Genomic DNA, 18,649 nt, shown 5'->3' with positions numbered 1-18,649 from the left:
CTCATTAGCCCTGTTGCACAGCAATTCAACTCGAGGTAAAGGTGATGATGGACTGCCTAAGAGGGAGAACGGCGTCACAGTCGCATATTTTCTCGCAGTATTTCTTGCAGTGTAGAACTTGCTGTCTCAGTATCAATAGGCACCCCGTCCAACTATCGGTTCCAGAGTTTCCGAAATTTTTGGCATGGCCCATCTACATGTCCTCTCTCATCAATTTCTTCTAGACTACCCTTTGTGTTTTCAAGCCGTAGCATGTGGGCCCGGAAAGGAAGAACGGCACATTTTATCTTGGCAGATGCCAGCGAGACTGGCTCAAGTTGGGGAACAAGCGAAGTCCGAGATAGCCCTCAACTTTATGCCCCGGAAGTTAATCCCTACATCTTGCTTCGTTGATAAAGATGGCTTCTTTCATTGGTTTCTTGTCTTTTCATGAAACCGTTGTCTTTATTGTCGTGCGTAGTTCTGCGATGTAACCCTCACACTAGATGTAGAGGTCCAGAGTTCCAAATTCTTATTTGACAATACATACCTTGCATCTTCTTCTTGGATAAACATTGAATTCGTAACTGGCCAGAAGCCAACTGAATCGTAATTACTTCGTTCATTTATTCGGCCACCTTGAAAAGCTAATCTTCCATACTTTCAAGATCATTTGTTATCTTTAAGTAGTCCTTCACTGCCTCAACCATGGCTTATTGAGTACCTTTTGGAACTCCATCAAGTTCAACAACAGTTTTCTGCGTTACTATAGATTTCATGGATTTCAAGTCTCCTACAGTTTAAAGCAATAAACACTGGTTCGCAGGTTTCTCATGATGCAATAAAGTACAGTCAGAAGTGATGGGTTTGAAATGAAAGAGGGAGTGGTGGTATCCCAGCGCGTCACGTGTAGAATAGAGGAAGGGATGACTTCTAGCCCTACGTGCCGGGCTTCTGGACGCAGGGGCCAGTATTCCGACTGTTGCAAGAGTTTCTCGGGTAGTTTTCTCCGTAAGACGTACTTATTGAAGTATGCGATAAGCTCTGATATTTGAAAAATCGGTGGGTTTCATATATTAAACTCTCATTTTCAATGCATTTTCGAACGACAAGGCCAAGAAGAAAAAGGCGACATCAAATAGTACGTAGAAGCGGCTGCTCAGATATCAGGATCGTCTCTAGCTCGCCACTCTTGATTCCGGTTCATAAAAGGGATCGTAACATAGCCGGTTTTGTCTCGGGTTCAAAACCCTTTTTCATAAGTACCTTATATTCAATGCTTTTGGGAGAGACCAAAAGTTGTTGTTCATTTTACAGGCACCTTTCCTTTCACTATCACGAACGACGTCACCATTCATACCACTTGTTACGGAAAGAGTCGCCAAAATAAGAGACAAGCGCAGTACTTGGAGAATTCACGGCTCCAGTACCTTCAAAGCTTTGGTTTTTCTATGTCCATACCCAATCCCCTGAGCTAGCGAATATGATAACACTACCAGGAAGCTGTGATCACTTTGACCAGGAGGCGTACGTCAACAACAGCACTCAAGGAACCGGGAGTTTTAGTCGTCTCTGGTTAGAGAAGTTGTGATTTGAGGATGCCGGTTGAGTGAATCTTCCAGTAATTCACAAGTTTGATGAGAGAGGCCCTAGGGTCGATATGTGTGGGTGCTTATGCGTTTTGTATTCAATCGCTGATAGTCCCAATGCTGCTATCTTCCAGGCCCTCTTGAGTGCTTAGGCTACAATAGAGGTACAAAAGAGAGGCTAGCTTTGCAAACTCACACACATAGGATCGGAAAAATCACTATATTCAGTAATTTTCAATTTTCTAGCGTTAGCATTGTCATTATAATTTGCAGTCATGCATCAGGAATTGATAAGTTAGGAAATAGCTCAAACGCAACTAAAGAGGAATTTCCCATTCAACAATGTAATATTGGACTTTTGAAGTCATCGGGAACCTTAAAAACGCAGATATCCAGCTTAGGCTGCATGTTGCCTTGAGAAGTATAGGTTTTTCGTTTTAGTGAAAGATTAGGTGTAAAAAAAGAAACAAGCTTGGTGTAGATAGGAATTTTAGGCAAGAAAAGTTAAAAAATCACAAAGTGAACACGCATGAGAATGTCTTGAATATCATAGTTGTACTGTTCCACGGAAGGTAATGGGGACGAAGTAGAGATATACTGGACGGTGTTCTCGTTAATGCAACACAATAACACCGAGGAACAACGTTGTTGTCGAACTAGTCAGCTGTATCTATTCTTAATAATAGATGATGCCACAATAACCCAACACCGATTCTTAGGTTCAATCACATCTGTTAAGTATTTGGATTTGTTTCCAGAACCTGTAGAAGCTTAATATCAACGGCTTATGAAAAATCCTTGTAAGACACATTTATGAGGAAGAATGTTCCTTTTTTCTAAGAAAACAGGTGTTCAACTTGGACATTTAGCTGCGAATCGTTAATCAAATGTATCTAGGTAGCAAATATGAAACATTTGCCTGTTTATTTGATCGAATTTGTGCGCTGCCGATCCTATCCAACGGTCCACAACCGCATGCCCATCATATACTCCTCCAGTCCCCCAAGAGTTTACACTCCAGCAACTACTCAGCCGCCTTCATGAACCCCAACAAACTAGCCAACTCCTCCGCCTTCATCGCGGCACCATCCAGCTCCTCCCGCGTCGACGGGATCCCTTGCGAGGCTATCTGCACATGCAGCTCCGGTAACAAGCGTATAAGAACGTCACAAACGTGGTACAGCTCCGGCAGCCGAACAGGGAGCTCCGCCTAGAGAGCGTGATAAGCACTGATAAAGTCTTCGTAACTTTCGCTCTTGTGCTGTTACATTTTACGCAGCTATGAGACGGTCTCAAGAATGCGGCGCATCATTGGTTCGTCTACTGGGTTGGTGAGCGGCTCCATTGATCCAAGCATGAACTGGTCTTGGGTTGTTGGCTGCTTGACGCGAGCGTGGAAAGGCACGAATTTGTATATTTGTATAAAGGGTAGGTGAAATCAACTAGCTGAGTCTTGTTCTGGGTTCTTAATCATCTCGAGGTTATGTTAAGTGGACCTGGATAAGGCTATACGGAGTACCATGGGGTGTCAAGTTTCATCGGGGATACATGCCGAATGTGCTGATACCTGAAGACGACCATAGCTCCAATGTGCTACATCATGCTGTAGAAACCAGCCAGTTATAATCGGCTTGCGTTTCAATGAATATGTTACTAAATCGCAACGTCTCTGATGCCCAATCGCGAGCATGACCGTCGGCATAGCCTCCAGGGTTTCTTACGGGTTGAACACATGAAGCTACGCAACATCACTACTGAAATGGAGAAGATAATACTTTGACTGCCGTATTACTGGCGCTTTGGTTCATTCAACTATGCAATGCCCTAGGTCGATAGGGCCAAGCAGGCGTCTACAGCCAATCCAACCCTGCCCTGCTTCTGGTATACCACGTCCGAAATGATCTCCCTATCAAGGTCGGGAAACATGCCAGACAGCGTCTCAACTACGTTGTTATGTTCTGCGCGATGGAGGCGTTGAGCCTCGGCAGCTTCAGCACTGGCCTGTCTGGCTGCAGCCTCTTCAGCTGAGAGTTGATGGCGAGAGCTGGGGGCTTGTCCCTCAATCTCCATACTGGGCCTTGGGGACAAACGCTCCGGGGGCACCGGGGTTCGTGAAGCCCTGCTAGGTCCAGAGGGTGAGGGCGAAGGTTCGTCCGAAAACATACGGCCAATTGTGCTGAGAGGATTTTGTATTGAGCGAAGGAGACCGGTAATCGGCGCCTGCTCTGGCTCTGTTACGCCTTCGTTGGACGATGTGGAGCGGCGCGGTACTGATGACTCTCCGCCGGCAATGTCCAGAGACGGTCGTGTTGTTGAAGACTCGCTCGGTGGAAAGCTGAGACCGGATTTCTCAGAGAATACAGGTTCTTGGGCGGGATGAGGCGAGTCCAGTCGATGCTTCTCAGCAATGGCTGATACGGCAGCCTCAACATTCTTCTCAAACTCCTCGTCTGTAATGGTCAATGTCGTCCGATCCATGTTCTCGATGAACTGGATAGCACCCATCTGAAAAAGTTAGTTAAGCAACTGAGTTGATGTTGAGGGCTACGTACCAAGGAGGAGAGGTAATAACCAGCCTCACCACCAAGCTTTTCTTGGTTTCTAAAACGGAGGATGTATTGAACATTGGAGACTAAATGCTCAGGGTTGGCTTGAAGAACAACGTAGATCAGGAGAGGCATGAAGGAGTCTGCAGAGGAATCCGATTTGGAGTGCTTCAGCAGACCTAAGACAAGTTAGCACATAGAGGGCGAATGCGGTTGCATATACGGTGCAGGCTTACCAAAGATGACTTTGCAACAATTCAATACGCAGATGATCTTGTCCCGTGGCGCGCGGTAGGACTTGATCTTCAAAAGTTCTGTGGCCAATCAGTAAACTTCCATATTAGTGTGAATTGCCAACACCAACCTTGCTGTGCAAGCTTGAGGAAACGTCGACCGCTCTCGCCGGCTGGCGGTATATCGAGGTGCTCTTCTCTTAACCAGCCATAGATATTGATCTTCTGTGTCAGGATGTCATCCCGCTCTACGTCTTCCTGGTGTTGCCCTCTTCTGCCCGGTCCCATAGGTCTTTCGCCCCCTCTTCTCTTGGGCTTCGCGCCCGGGATTGGCTGAGGCGGAGGAATTGCCGGTGAGAAAGTCTGTGTGTACAACCTGTTCATGACAAGCTTTTCCATACCCTCGCGGGCATTGTCAAACTCGGCATCAGAGACGTCGCGCCACACTTCGCACTGAGCCATTTTATTGGCAATAAATGCAAGGAAATCGCTGATGATCTTGACCTGCTCGTGTACCATCCACTGTCGCTTCGCAAACTCGGACAAGAAAGACTTGAGGTATCTCGCAACGGGGTCGGCCTTTTTGTTTCGCAGTTGTTCTAGGAATCGGTGGAAGTCAAATGGAAGCGCTGGCTCAGGCTCTGGCTCAGGAGGCGGAGGACGGTGCAACCCTGGCGACATCTGTGAGTCGACGCTCATTTGCCTGTCGTCGTGGGAGCGTGCTGGGGTTGCAGGAGGGCCGTCCTTGGGCGGGACAGGTGGGCCCTGGTCTTCGACTGGTCTTTCACGGGATAGAATGCTTGCAGGAGAAGCCGTGTGTATCCTGAGGCCTTGGAGTTCTTGTACCTGGTGGGACAGAGACGGAGCGAGAGGCTCGAGGCTGGACTTGCGCGGCGGATGCTGAATGCTGGGGCCGCCAAGCATTGGGGATGCGATTTCCAGCCTTGGACTCATGACCTCTTCAGCCCCAGGTCCTCCATCTCCAGTAAACTGTTCCATGATGCTCTGTATCTCGGAACGGGATCCGTTCTCCTGCTCATCTTCGCTGGCATATCTACGCTCGTCATAACCGGCGTCGGATCTAGTTGGGGACGATTCGGATGACACACGTCGGGGTCCTGCATTTGAAGGAGTTCGGGATGGAGGCTGGGAAGTCTTTGGTGTTGGCGGTGTTGGGTCGACATAAGGCGCTGAGGTTGATTCTATCGTGAGGTATTGGGTGGCTGTCTCGGGCGGCAGAGGACTTGTAGGCTTGAGAGTCGCAATCGAAGAGGTCATAGGCTCGGAAGTGCTTTTAAAGCCAGCTACAGAGGCGGTCTGAACTGATCCTTCGGATGGCTTGCTATCCGCATCGGCAGCCTCTTCGGCCGCTGGCTCGAGAACTGGAGCATCATCGCCGAAATCAATCAGGTCGTCTGTAGCTTGCTGCTTGCCGGCTGCTTTTGCAGAAAGCTTAGGCTTGCTATGGCCATCGTTCTCCTCGAGGCTGGCGAGCTCTGTTTCAGCCTTGGACCCCGCGGTCTCAGCACCCGTTATCGAAGTGGCAACCTTGTCATTTGGTGCACTGCCAGATAGGCTGGAGGAATGATCTGCAGGATCTGTAGGAGACATACACCACGGATATTCGAGGTGAGTACGGGGTCGAAGACTGAAAGCTCCAGCTAAGGCGAGCGGTCGAGGTCAGAGATGGGTTGTGGGGGACGAGGCTCGAGCTCAGGCGGGACTGTCGCTGACATACAGATGCAGGAAATTAACGGGGTCGAAAGAGATCTTGTGGTGACTAAGAAAACTGAGGCTAAAGTTGGAACAGCTTCAACAGAGCGGTGCTGCAGACGGAGTAAAAGGCGGGCGGTGTCGGCAGCTGGAAGCTTGTGAGCTATCAGATTATCACGGGATGGGATCAGCGATGTAACGAGTTGGCCGTGTGACAACTGGAGAAGGCTGCAGTGCAGAGCGATGCTCAGCGATCCAAGGCCCCACAATTCGTGGGGTGGACCGCTGGAACTGCTGAGGCTGTTACTGATAGCGGCAACCAGAGTTTTGCCGAATCCAGGGTCCCAGGATTGCACTGCAGGAGGGAAAGAGGGACCTGGCGACGTCACTTGTGCACGGTCTTGCGGGAGAAACATTGACCGAGCCGATCATCGTATTACGTGATATGTCAGTCACGTGAGGGATACGAGAGTGTCACTTTGCCAAGACCACCCGGGCCGAGTTCGGAATGCTCCACAACGGCCAAGTGTCGGATCCGGTCGGAGCGGAATCTCGTCATTGTTGTCTTCGTTGCACGGCCCCCTCTCTAAACTTTCCCCTGTCTCATCTTGACAAGGGCTACTATCTCAAATTCTACCTTCAACCTCGGCTCACCGATTCGCATCATTCTATGCGTACTCGGCTCATTATTTTGCATCAAGGGCGATTTGGCGCCACGATTTGAGGAGAAAATCTGCTCTCATCGCCAAGTATGACTAAAACGCTCGACCAACTTGTCGGATCAGCACAGGGGACTCTGCCTCGCATCCCTTCGCAAATCTTTCTTTTTTGAATGCTTGGACCGCCCATCTGGTAAGTGGTTGCGTTGCGTATTCGACAAAGCCGTTTCCTCTCAAACCGCCGGCTTGACGCCATATTTCTTTTCATGTTCACCGTTCGGTCAGCATACCTTAATACACACCCCAGTTTTTCCCCCAGTAATCTTACCTTTCCGATCAGCCGGAGCCCGAACTTTGCGCTTATAGTGTTTTCTTTATGGAGAGGTTTGTCCCGCGCTCGGTCCTCTGACAAGTGTCAAGCGGCAAGAACATCGCCTACGGCTCCGGAAGGTTATTGGCCTCCTTGAGTTCCGAGGTCTGTACCTCTGCCCACCACACCAGATGTCAGACCCAGGATGTCACTACTGGTTTTTACGTCAGGACGAGTCGTGGCAACGAGCGTCTTGCTCACCAAGTGGCCACAGCCCCTCAGGTCCGCCCCTGTTCAGGAGTCCCGTTTTGTAAGCGTGTTCTCGTTTCGATCTGGTCATCTCAAGTTTCAGGTTGGAACTTCTAGAACGTATCGTGTTCAACCCAACTTACGAGCCCACTACGGACATGGTCAATTTCGCAAGCTACACTTTTATCGACAAGCGCCGTCATTCCATCAGGGGATCTCGTGGTTCGTGGGAGCCCTCCAACCCGATTCTTGCTAAGCGGCAAAGTCATTGTTTCGGAGGCCCGACTGACAGCTAGATGGGCTGAATAGGGCCTTTTTTGCTACGTGCTTCGTCCCTCTTGGGTACATCGCCCTTCTAGTTGGGGTTACTGCAATCTTTTACCCTTTGGACTGCCGAACGAGTGCGAGCAGTGGTAACCGCTAAGGGATGTCATCTGTCATTGCTCGTATTCTTACTTCAGAGCCGATAGTGATCTCCTTGGCTTCGTATGATGCAAACTGTCGCCTGCATGAGGCCGGAAGTGTAAACTTCCATAGAGAGTCGCCTGTTCCCAGTCTCGTCGATCCTGGATCGTTCTGCAAACAATTACTTCGAAACGATGGCCCATTCACTCAACTGACAAGACTCGATGGGGCCACCTTATCGGTCTTAGACTACCAAAGAAAAGCAAACTCGCGATGCCTCGGTACCTTGCAACGATCACTCTCCCCCCTTGCCTTTGGATCCCCACTGAATCGACATCGGCCATGCTACAATCTGGTTGCAGGAAGAGGTGACAGGGGGAACCGGCCAGTTGGACCAGGCTGAGAGGGTGCCAACTACCGTAAACCGACGGCTTGGCTGCCACATCCTGGAAATCTGTGACCGTGCTTCGCCTCAAGGGAAGAGGTGTTTTCCCAAAACGGACAGACTTGCGATTCGGAACTTTCCTCCATCCCACATTTTGCCTAAGCCTCAGGAGATTTTTCATGTACAACCCCAGATGTGTCTTACAAGCCAAGAGACGCCGTCTTGGGATGCCTCTTGTTGGTAGTGGCGGTTCGAAAGATGCGACTGGCCAGATTCGGGTCGGGGAGCAGCCCATGACTTTGGGACGAAATGGAATGATGGAAACGGCGCCGAGGCTGGCAATCTAAACAGATACTCGTCGTCTCAACACCAAAGGCTCGACCGCTTGGATCAACGCAGAGAAACTTTTGTATAAAGATGGCTGCAGGACCTCTCTAGCCCTATTCATCTCATCATCATCCGTACACAAGAAATCCAACGTCACAAGCAGCTAGCTCGCCATCTTCATTCTAGCCCTGGAGGCAAGTCATTCACTCTTTGCGACGCTATATCTCAGTCTACTCCCCGAAGTCTTCCTTCCTTTGAACTTTGTTCTTCTTTTTCTCCATCTCTCAAAATGAAGTTCACCAACGTCCTTGCGTTCGCGTCCCTTGCGACTGCGTTCCCCGCTCTCCAGGAGTCCTCCAACGAGGAACTTGAGGTCCGCGACCTCGAAGCCCGCCAGAGGGGAGGAGGCCGCGTCGGTTCGACCGCCAAGGAGTTCACCCAGGGCGGCTGCAAGGAGGTCATCATGGTCTTTGCTCGCGGCTCGACCGAGACGGGCAACATGGGCACCATTTGCGGTCCTCAAACCGCCAACGGCGTCAAGGCCAGCTTCAAGAGCGTCGCCGTCGAGGGTGTCGACTACGCAGCTGGCCTGGCGACCAACACACTTCCCGGCGGTGCGGACCCCAAGGGTATTGCCGAGATGAAGCGGCTCATCGCGAAGGCCAACACAGACTGCCCCAACTCCATGTTAGTCGTGGGCGGTTATAGCCAGGGTGCGGCCGTGACCCACCGTGCCGTTGAAGATCTCCCGCAGGCGCAAAAGGACCAGATCGTTGCCGCCTTCATGTTCGGCGACACCCAGTTCCAGCAGGACGGCGGCCAGATCACGGATTTCCCCCAGGACAAGACCAACATCATCTGCGCCCGTGGCGACGCTGTCTGCAGAGGCACGCTCACCATCTTGCCCGCACATTTGTCTTACGGTAACCGGGCCGACGAGCAGGCCCAGTTCATCAACGAGAAGCTTACAGCGGCCGGAGCTACGCCCAAATAAGGAGAATTTTAGCATTTTGCGGGCACATTATACACAACATTGCATCAGGGGGGGTTGTTTAGCAACTTCCCCCCGGGACTGTTTTTTTGGCAGGCGTCACTTTCTTGTTTTAATTGTTTCTCTTCGTCCTCTCTATATGCATAAAGACATATTTTTTTCTTCTTCAATTCTTCTGTTGCATATTCCGAACCAAACCGTTCATTGTGAGTGACTAGAGAGGGCGATTTAGAAACCGTGGGGGGTGGAGTAGTTAGTGGCCACCATAACAGGTACCAGACACTCGTTGATTGATGTATAAATGCAAAAGAATTCTCCGAACCTTAGGGGCTCCATCCAAAGTTAATTCTGTGACAGTGACTGAATAGGATTCTGACATTTCAGGGGGTTCGGGGAGAAAATCGGGTATGGATGATGCATGTTGAGGAGGCTTAAAAAGGGACGAGACAAGGGGTGAAATTGTTAGTGTCTGTGGGTGGAAGGTGAAATCCGCACAGTAAATTTCTGTGAGTATTTCTCTCGAATTGGAGGGGAAAATACAGTTCATGCACTGTATACGTATCGCAGTACGGATAGTTGACTACTGCTATCTGTTGTCTCCTTCCCTCTGACAGAAGACGAACCCTCCAAGTCCCTCGTTTTCATACTTTTTCTTCTTCTTTTTGCTCCCCGTTACCCTTTTTTCCAATCTCTTTCTTTGTTTCACCCCAACCAAGGAGATAAGGGACGATGGCATCATCCCATTGACATCCAAAGACGCCGCTGGAAACAAATGCCGAACTCCCAACTCCGAGACCGTGCCAGTGGTGTGCCACCGTTCGCGGTGTTGGCCCTGAACTGCAGTATACTCGTTCAACTCCACCATCTTGCGACGTCTCATCGAGGGATCTTGCCTGTACCATCTCTTGCCTGATTCAATTTTTTCTTTCCTCTTTTGTATGGCTCCCGAGAAGTCCGAAATCGCCTTCATCGATACTGGCCTTTCAAGACACCAGATGGCATCCGTGCTGTATCGTTCCCTCGGGTACCGTGGCTTTTCCCGCAGATAGAGCCTTGATAGGCTAGCCGATCAGATGCCTCCCCGAAGGTTGAGGTCCGGGCCGCTATGACGCGGAGCCGCGGCATATTTCGTCGACCGATCTTTCGCTGTCGAGGCCTAAACGAGACAATCGGGGACCGTAGACACCCCGCTAGAGGCGTCTCTCGCGGCTAGCGACACTTTTGGCAGTGTGGCCGAAGGAGGTCAAGCCGCTGTTAGGTCATCCGTTCTCATTTGCCGATACTACGGAATATTCTACGGCAATCTAAGGAAGGGTAGGGCATTAAGCTTTCGGGTTTCTGCAAGTCACGTTTTCATCGCGTGTAGGACAAGGTGCGACTGGCAGGTTCGGCAGACGACGGCGTTGAGCTTGTTGCTGACCGTTGAAAACTCTCGATTTAATGGTGTTAGACTTTGGGATTTTTCCCGGTTGATCTGCATCACACGAGGTGCCGTGGGCAGAATTGCCAGATGCAGGTGTCAAGTTTATTGGCAATGTTGGGGTCCTTTAGCTTGGCAAACAATGGCGTCGAGCTTGTTGGAAACCTTGCGTCGCCGAAAACCTTCAGCTGAACTCCTCGTCTCTGCAATTGCCACCATCACCATATTCATCTGAGCATCCATTCAACTTGCTTTGCGCGGCCTTGCGTTATCCTCAACCCGACATGATTTGCAGATAGTCATAGCCACCCGAGATGCACAGCAAGTGTTCAGTGATCGCCAGCTACAACCCTTGGCCGTAGTTCCCACCACGTGGGGAGATCAGCACGGAAAACTGCTACCAACGGGGAAACCGCCCGCTGACGGTTGTGTGGAAAATTGACTGAGGAGTGCTGATTATTGTAATCTTTAGCATCCTGCAGCGTTTAATTTCGCGAGGATGCCATGGGCCTTGGCAACCCACTCGCGTGTCGTGAATGACGAACTCGATGCCCGCTCTTTTTCCCTGCTCAGTTGGATCCTGTTCTCCCCACGATTTCCTCTTTTCTCACCTGTTCTTGTCATCACAGCAGTTGTTCGCGGAGAGGCGACAGAATGGCGCTTTTTCGCTGCATTATTCAACACAGGTTTGTGCAGGTCAGGGCTTGTTAAACCGTCGCCATCAAATTAGCAATCATCGAGAGTCACTCAACCAAAATACGCGCGCCGCGTGCGAGAGACTACATCTGATGCGACCGTATGAACGTCACTTGCCTTGAACAAATTGATGCGATATTGCGCTTCTTTGGTTGATCCGGGCGTGATCCACCCGACAAAATAAACCCCAACATCTGTCACTCGTTTATAACTTCGTTGGAATTGATGGAACAATGGACGAAAAGCATGATCAACAAGATAAGCCGCCGCCAGGCAATGCGCCGTGCGGCCCCGACGGCGTCTCTCCGGGGAAATCGCGGTGGTCCGATGCGTCGCCGAGGCGTGATGCGCTCACCTGGTGCAGAAGCGTCTTCTTCGAGATCGTCCTTGGTCGAAAGTCTTTACCACCATCCAAGAACGGACGCCAAATCCCTCTTCGCCTTGATCAGGAGACACCACTAAGTGACGAAAGAAGGGGTGGCCATCCTTACGTTTCCAACGCCATCCGAACGTCACGATACACGGTATATGACTTCATACCAAAACAATTGTTTTTCCAGTTCTCTCGCATCGGCAACTTTTACTTCCTATGCGTCGGTGTGCCACAGACTGTACCTGGACTTTCGACGACTGGTAATTTCACTACGTTCGCCTCCCTACTTCCTAAGCACCAATATGGGCGGTTTATGCTGACCGACGGGACAGGATTTTACCTCTGCTGTTCTTTGTTTTAGTCACTGTCGCGAAAGAAGGCTACGACGATTTCAAACGCCACAGGCTGGACAAAGTGGAGAATGCATGCGTAGCAAAGGTCCTTAAACACCACAAACGGCGCAATGATGCAACTCACCAGAACTGGTTGTCGAAGCTTCGGAATAAGATCGGAGGGAAAGATGACCTGGAGTCATATGACTCGGATGAGCCATGGATGGCGACAAAATGGGCCGATATCGAGGTTGGAGACGTAATAAAGCTGAAGCGAGACGAAGCGATTCCGGCGGACATTGTACTATTGCATGCCGATGGAGAGAATGGTTTGGCCTACATCGAGACAATGGCCCTCGACGGTGAAACGAATCTCAAAAGCAAGCAAGTATCGACCGCCATCAGAGGCTGTGACACAGTCGAGGGGATCAACGCATGCGATGCCGAATTTGTTGTCGAAGACCCGAACCCAGATTTATATACGTTTAACGGCAAGGTTACCGTTGACGGAAAGTCGTTGCCGCTGACTTCGGTCGAAGTCATTTACCGCGGAAGCATTCTACGCAATACTAGATGCGCCATCGGTATCGTCGTCAACACGGGAGAGGAGTGCAAGATCCGTATGAACGCCAATCAGCACCCCAAAGCTAAGAAGCCCGCACTCGAAACTGTGGCCAACAAGATTGTGCTCACCCTAGCCTTTTATGTCGTGGTTTTGTCTGTCGGCTGTTCTGTGGGCTACATAATGTGGCAGCGATCGCAGGAGCGAAGAACATGGTATCTCCAAGACGCCCAAGTCAAGCTCCACGAGATAGTCATCGGCTACATCATTCAGTTCAACAACGTCATTCCACTGGCCCTCTATGTCAGTCTCGAGATTGTCAAAGTTGGCCAGCTGCTCATGCTCAATTCCGACATTGAGATGTATCACCCCGAAACGGATACGCCGGCTCGTTGCAATACCAACACCATCCTAGAAAACTTGGGTCAAGTTGGCTACATATTTACCGACAAGACCGGAACTCTTACTGAGAACGTCATGAAGTTCCGCAAATTGAGCATCGCAGGAACGGCATGGCTTCATCAACCCGACGTGGATCTGGAGTGCGAAAACAGCTCAACCGACACCCTGTCCGAAGCGAAAAAGGGCCCCCGAGTCTCGACACAGTACATCCGGCCCGAGGCTAGTACAGATGATTATCTCCAGTCCCCAACATCTTTCGGTAGGCCTTCAATGGCCCGCTCCAGGGCGCCTTCTACACGGAGGTCATCCTCGCAATGGAGGTCAACAGGCCGCCCTGACCACGTTCAACCTGAAGTCACGACCAAAGACCTCTTGGAGTTTATCTCCTTGAGGCCCCATTCGCTGTTCGCTAGGAGGGCAAAAGACTATATCCTCGCCATGGCCCTGTGCCACACTTGTCTCCCAGAAATGAGAGACGGAGAGATAGAGTACCAGTCTTCTTCCCCAGACGAGCTAGCAATCATTCAGGCCGCCCAAGAGCTCGGATATACAGTCATTGGTCGGTCTTCCACAAGCATCACCCTGCGTCTTGCCTCGGAACCTGAAAAGGACCTTACTTTTGAGATTCTGGACGTCATTGAGTTTAGTAGCCACCGGAAGAGAATGTCCATCATCGTCCGATACCCCGATGGACGGATCTGCATCATTTGCAAAGGCGCCGACTCGGTTATCCTCCCAAGACTCAAGATGGCAAATCTGGCTTTGCAAAAGGCCCAGGATGTGAGAAAGAGCGCTGATCTCGAACACGAGCTTCTGAGGAAGAGCGAGCAGCAAGAGCCAAGGATTAGCATCGGCGGTCGCGCGAGCATGACGCTGCGACGAAGTTTAGCCTTACAGCGAAATGCGCCCGGGCCAAGCTCAAGACCACTGATGGATCGTAGTGTATCATTTGAGGCAAGCAAGCTACGGAAATCTGGAGACTATTTACGTCCGTCCATCACCATCCGCACCCCTTCCTTTGAAGCTTCACCCACTACATCTGGCCTGGCACATCAGACTCCTGAAAAGTTTGCCTTTCTTGACGACCCCGCAATTGCGGACGACTCGACCATTTTTACAAGATGCTTTAAGCACCTCGACGATTTTGCCACTGAAGGCCTCCGCACTCTCTTGTTTGCGCAAAAGTTCATCCCCGAGCAGGACTATCGCGCTTGGAAGCAGTCTTTCGACGACGCAGCCACCAGTTTGACCGACCGCCAAGAGAAAATTGAGGCTGCAGCAGAGACGATCGAGCAGTCTTTCAATCTTGTCGGCGCCTCCGCCATTGAGGATAAGCTTCAGGAGGGTGTTCCGGAGACAGTTGATAAGCTTCGTCGCGCCAACATCAAGATTTGGATGTTGACGGGTGACAAGCGTGAGACGGCCATCAATATCGCACATTCTACCCGGATTTGCCAACCGGTTTCGGATCTCTACACACTCGATGTTACCAAAGGAGACCTTTCTGGTCAACTGCTTGCATTGTCGGAAGATTTACACTCTGGCATGGTTCACAGCGTTGTGGTTATTGACGGCCAAACTCTAGCCGCCGTCGAGAAGTCTCCCGAATTGACAGCGCAGTTCTACTCTGTTGTCCCACTTGTCGACTCCGTCATTTGCTGTCGAGCATCACCTGCACAGAAGGCACTCATGGTCAAGACGGTGCGGTCGCAGCTACGCAAAAAGAGAGGGGGTCGCATGGGCTACGGTCTCACTCTTGCCATCGGTGACGGCGCCAACGACCTGGCCATGATCTCCGCTAGTCACGTCGGCGTCGGCATCTCAGGCAACGAGGGTCTTCAAGCTGCACGAGTGGCTGATTATGCAATTGCTCAATTTCGATTTCTACAACGGTTGCTGCTGGTCCATGGCCGATGGAACTACGTTCGAACTGCCAAGTTTATCCTGTGTACTTTCTGGAAGGAGATGTTCTTCTACCTCCCGACTGCGCTTTACCAACGATACAATGGATACACGGGAACATCGCTGTACGAAATGGCCAGCTTGACCGTCTTCAACACGCTCTTCACCAGTCTCTGCGTCATCTGCATGGGTATCTGGGAACAAGACCTCAGCGCTGACACGCTCCTCGCTGTGCCGGAGTTGTATGTGTACGGACAGAGAAACATGGGTCTCAACCTGGCCAAGTACACCGGATGGATGTTCTCCGCGGCGTGTCAAGGTGTACTGGCCTACTGGGGCGTCTGGGCGGGATATGTGTGGTTTGCACACTCGAGCGACCAGGGTCTCTTTGCTGTGGGTGATCTTGCGTTCACTGTTGGTGTCGTTTGGATTAATTATAAGTGCTTGTAAGTCATATCTCTGTCGAATTCTGCGCGACTTAACTAACCTAAGGCAGCATCCTCGAGACACATCACAAATCAGCAATTGTTATGGGGTCATTCTTCATCACTTTTTCAGGGTGGTGGGCTTGGAATGCCTTTCTTTCGGGCATTTATACCCCCGCACCGAGCCCGTATGCAGTTCGAGACGGGTTCTCAAAGATCTTTGGTGCGGATCCTGTCTGGTGGTTGACGCTCATAATCGTCACCCTCGTGTTTATTCTAATGGAGACCATCTTCCGCACTTTTCAGCGGAGCATGATCTTGAACGGCATGTGGAGATGGCCTTGGGTCCGGAAGGAGAACGATGTTTGCGCCGACGAGTGGCGCTTGGAGCTATGGCAGGAACTAGAGAAAGACCCTGCAGTGAGAGAGCGATTGAAAAAGCTAGCTCGCGATGAGCCTGAAGAGGAGGAGGAGGAAGGAGACTTTGACGTCGCCGTCTTGGAGAGGACGGGATAATTATTTCTATACGCAAGATACCCATGTTTAGTCTTTTTGTTTTGTTTTGTATCACATTTATCACGTCAATATTACTATTATGACTTGATCATCACGGGGCAATCTCCCATTGCACGTTCTCCCAACCTGGTCGTCTTGTGATCCTCCCCCTCAAGTCACTACCAGGCACCGGCTTGCCCATGGACCCAGTGACGGGAATCTTGGTCGCCCCCGGGACCGGAATCGCGCCTCCTTCCGGTGTTGTAACATCGAAACTCGAAAGTAGCAAGATCATCGACCCGAGAATCTCACCTCCGGCGAAAAACCGGCCAGGACTTGTCCTTGTCAGCTCGTCATCCACACCTCGTCCGTCGTCAAAAGGGGGTAACTCACCAGATATGCTTCCCGCCGCCGAACCCGAAGAAGCCCCTTGCCGTGTAACTCGACACCATCTCCCCCTTCTCCTCGGCCAACTTCAGGAAACGGTCTCCCACAAAGTCCTTCACGTTCTCACCCCAGATGTCCTTGTCCTTTTGCATACCACCCTGCAGAGCCTGAGCATGGGAACCCTTCTTGAGGACGTAGCTCCTCTTCTGCCCGTCCGAGATGGTCGTATCGGCCATCACCTTCCTGGCGATGATCCCGTCGGCGGATAGCCGGTGGGTCTCGCGGTAACAAGACATTAACAAAGGCAACTTCTCCTCCAACTTTTCGGCGTGTAAAGTGACTTTTCGCTGCCCGTCGCTCGTGGTCCCGGTCTCTTCGATCACGCTGGATACTTCCTCGCGGAGACGCTCGACGAGGGAGGGCTGATTGAACACGCGCGTGAAGAGCCAGTAGTACGTCGGGAAGGTGTTGGACAGGGCGCCGTGGGCGAAGATGAGTTCGATGGCGGCGATCTCTGAGGGGGGCATCTGGAATTTCGAGGCGTATGCGCACCGGTCCTTGACCAGGGGTGGGACTTCGGGCGACGCGTCGTAGCCGGCGTTGAAGTAGTTTGTGAAGGCCTGGATCAGGTCGCTTCGGGCACGGTATCCTTTTGGTGCGATTAGGGACGGGAGGATATTGGGCATCATTTTGGGGATTTCCCTTTCGTATGTCCTTGTTCCATTGTCAATTTTCATCCATCCAAGGTACGCAGAGGGTCAGGGTGATGAGGGAGGTGGGGGGGGAAAAAACAAACCAGTAGGCCTCGATGAGTTCCTTGTTTCTCCTGAAGGGGTTCTTTTCACCGTACAGGGAATCCGTGCTGGCGAGGGTGAGAATGTCGCGATTCCATTTGTACAGGTCCTCCACCTGCAAGCCTGCCGCGTCTAGCCCGTTCAAGCTGGCTGCCATGTGTCTGAGAACAGACGTGTTGAGCTGGAGGAGAGACTTGCCCCCCATGTGGTCGTAGATGATTTTCACCCAGGGGATGTAGAAATCCGGGTTATCCCAGATGACCAACGTCTCGGGGCGGATACACGCCAGGCCGAGAATGGTGTCCCGGAGATGAGGGTCGAAGCTGAGGTGGCGGTTGCGGAGAAAGGATTGGGTGAGCTCCGGGTCTGCAATGACGTACATCTTACCGTTGAGCATTGGGAGGGTGAATATTGAGAGTTTGTTGGACCTGTGGCTGTGAAATCTTAGGACTCTGTTTGGGAGCACTGGTACGGGGAGGAGATATCCCGAGCGAGAACATACTAGACCATGGTAAGGTAGTACCAAGAGTGTTGGAAAATGCCTATAATGTGTCCGATGAATGGGACCTTGGGGCGCACCAAAGGTGGTTCTTCGCGATCGAGTGACACTGGGTTGATGATGAAGTAGGCCAGGAGAAGAACGAGGCCGGCGCCGATTAGGCTGCCCGAAGGCCCCAATCTGTCGCCGAGATCCAGGAGAGACATGTTTGCTGTTTTGACCTCTGATGCTGAGAATCTTTGGAAAGTCTCAAATGTAAGATGACAGAGATGCCGATGAGGGGATCGATAAGGCTTTAAATGGCAGCCGTTCAGATGCCAAAATGTAGGGCCAATGAGTGGATCTCGTTTACTCCCTTGGGATCGCGAAGCTGCATTAGCGCTCATCAAAAGTGGTGCCTGGTTCTAGACGGGCCAATCGGAACCACTGGATTATCAGCCGTTAACATGAGAGCGGTGCCGCTTGAAGGGCGCCGTAAACTGATGCAAATTATTGGTTGTGGCTTCAGTAAATCGTCAATTGGAGAAGTAGAAGCAGAAATTGCAATGAATTCTGTGTATGACAATGCGCCGTGTCCCTTTTCCATTGGCCTGGTGTGTTCATCTGTTGAGACACGCAACAGCTACATAGTACATTTGGGGTTCGCCTGTCAGTTCACTGAAGGTTTATGGGGCAGTGCTGTTGAATTTTTGAGTTTTAAACATGGTAGCGCTGTTCCAGTGAAACCGAATACAATGTTGCATCAGATAAAGAGATTAGTGAACAAACGAGTTGTTAAGAACACATTGTCATACCTTACCTTGTGAAACTGTTGTTCCCTCATTTTAGTCTCCCAGTCTAGTTCTGCTTCTTCAATTGTTCTCCTTTAGCTCTAGGCGCTCCTCTCTATGTGGGTATTCTAACTGGAATGAATCTCTTGATTTTGGGTTATTGGCGTACTAACTTTCTGCTTTTCATTCATCCTTCCATAATCTAC

At 50.9% G+C, this 18,649-nt stretch overlaps 4 protein-coding genes across 4 annotated transcripts; 2 read left to right on the top strand and 2 right to left on the bottom strand.

Annotated features, from left to right (window-relative positions):
* Positions 1–3,392: 3,392 nt before the first annotated feature.
* CTRU02_208171 (guanine nucleotide exchange factor vps9) lies at positions 3,393–5,958 on the bottom strand (the record flags this gene model as incomplete). Its single annotated transcript, XM_070205043.1, has 4 exons — positions 3,393–4,073; positions 4,121–4,293; positions 4,351–4,431; positions 4,479–5,958. The coding sequence occupies 4 exons, from the start codon at positions 5,956–5,958 to the stop codon at positions 3,393–3,395; spliced, it is 2,415 nt and encodes an 804-aa protein (XP_070061118.1).
* A 2,726-nt stretch (positions 5,959–8,684) lies between these two features.
* Positions 8,685–9,389, top strand: CTRU02_208170 (cutinase 1-like protein 1; the record flags this gene model as incomplete). The annotated part of the gene is made up of 1 exon (XM_036725890.1): positions 8,685–9,389. The coding sequence occupies one exon, from the start codon at positions 8,685–8,687 to the stop codon at positions 9,387–9,389; it is 705 nt and encodes a 234-aa protein (XP_036582604.1).
* Positions 9,390–11,735: 2,346 nt separating this feature from the next.
* Positions 11,736–16,014, top strand: CTRU02_208169 (p-type ATPase; the record flags this gene model as incomplete). The annotated part of the gene is made up of 3 exons (XM_036725892.1): positions 11,736–12,148; positions 12,208–15,519; positions 15,570–16,014. 3 exons carry the CDS (start codon positions 11,736–11,738, stop codon positions 16,012–16,014), a joined length of 4,170 nt encoding a protein of 1,389 aa, XP_036582605.1.
* A 91-nt stretch (positions 16,015–16,105) lies between these two features.
* CTRU02_208168 (prostacyclin synthase) lies at positions 16,106–17,879 on the bottom strand (the record flags this gene model as incomplete). Its single annotated transcript, XM_036725891.1, has 4 exons — positions 16,106–16,328; positions 16,387–17,094; positions 17,177–17,608; positions 17,677–17,879. The coding sequence occupies 4 exons, from the start codon at positions 17,877–17,879 to the stop codon at positions 16,106–16,108; spliced, it is 1,566 nt and encodes a 521-aa protein (XP_036582606.1).
* Positions 17,880–18,649: the final 770 nt, after the last annotated feature.

This window comes from Colletotrichum truncatum, assembly GCF_014235925.2.
Source record: "Colletotrichum truncatum strain CMES1059 chromosome Unknown Contig_0005, whole genome shotgun sequence".
Lineage (NCBI taxonomy): Eukaryota > Fungi > Ascomycota > Sordariomycetes > Glomerellales > Glomerellaceae > Colletotrichum > Colletotrichum truncatum.
Note: the sequence above shows the minus strand (reverse complement) of the source record. Positions and strands in the feature narration are given on the sequence as shown.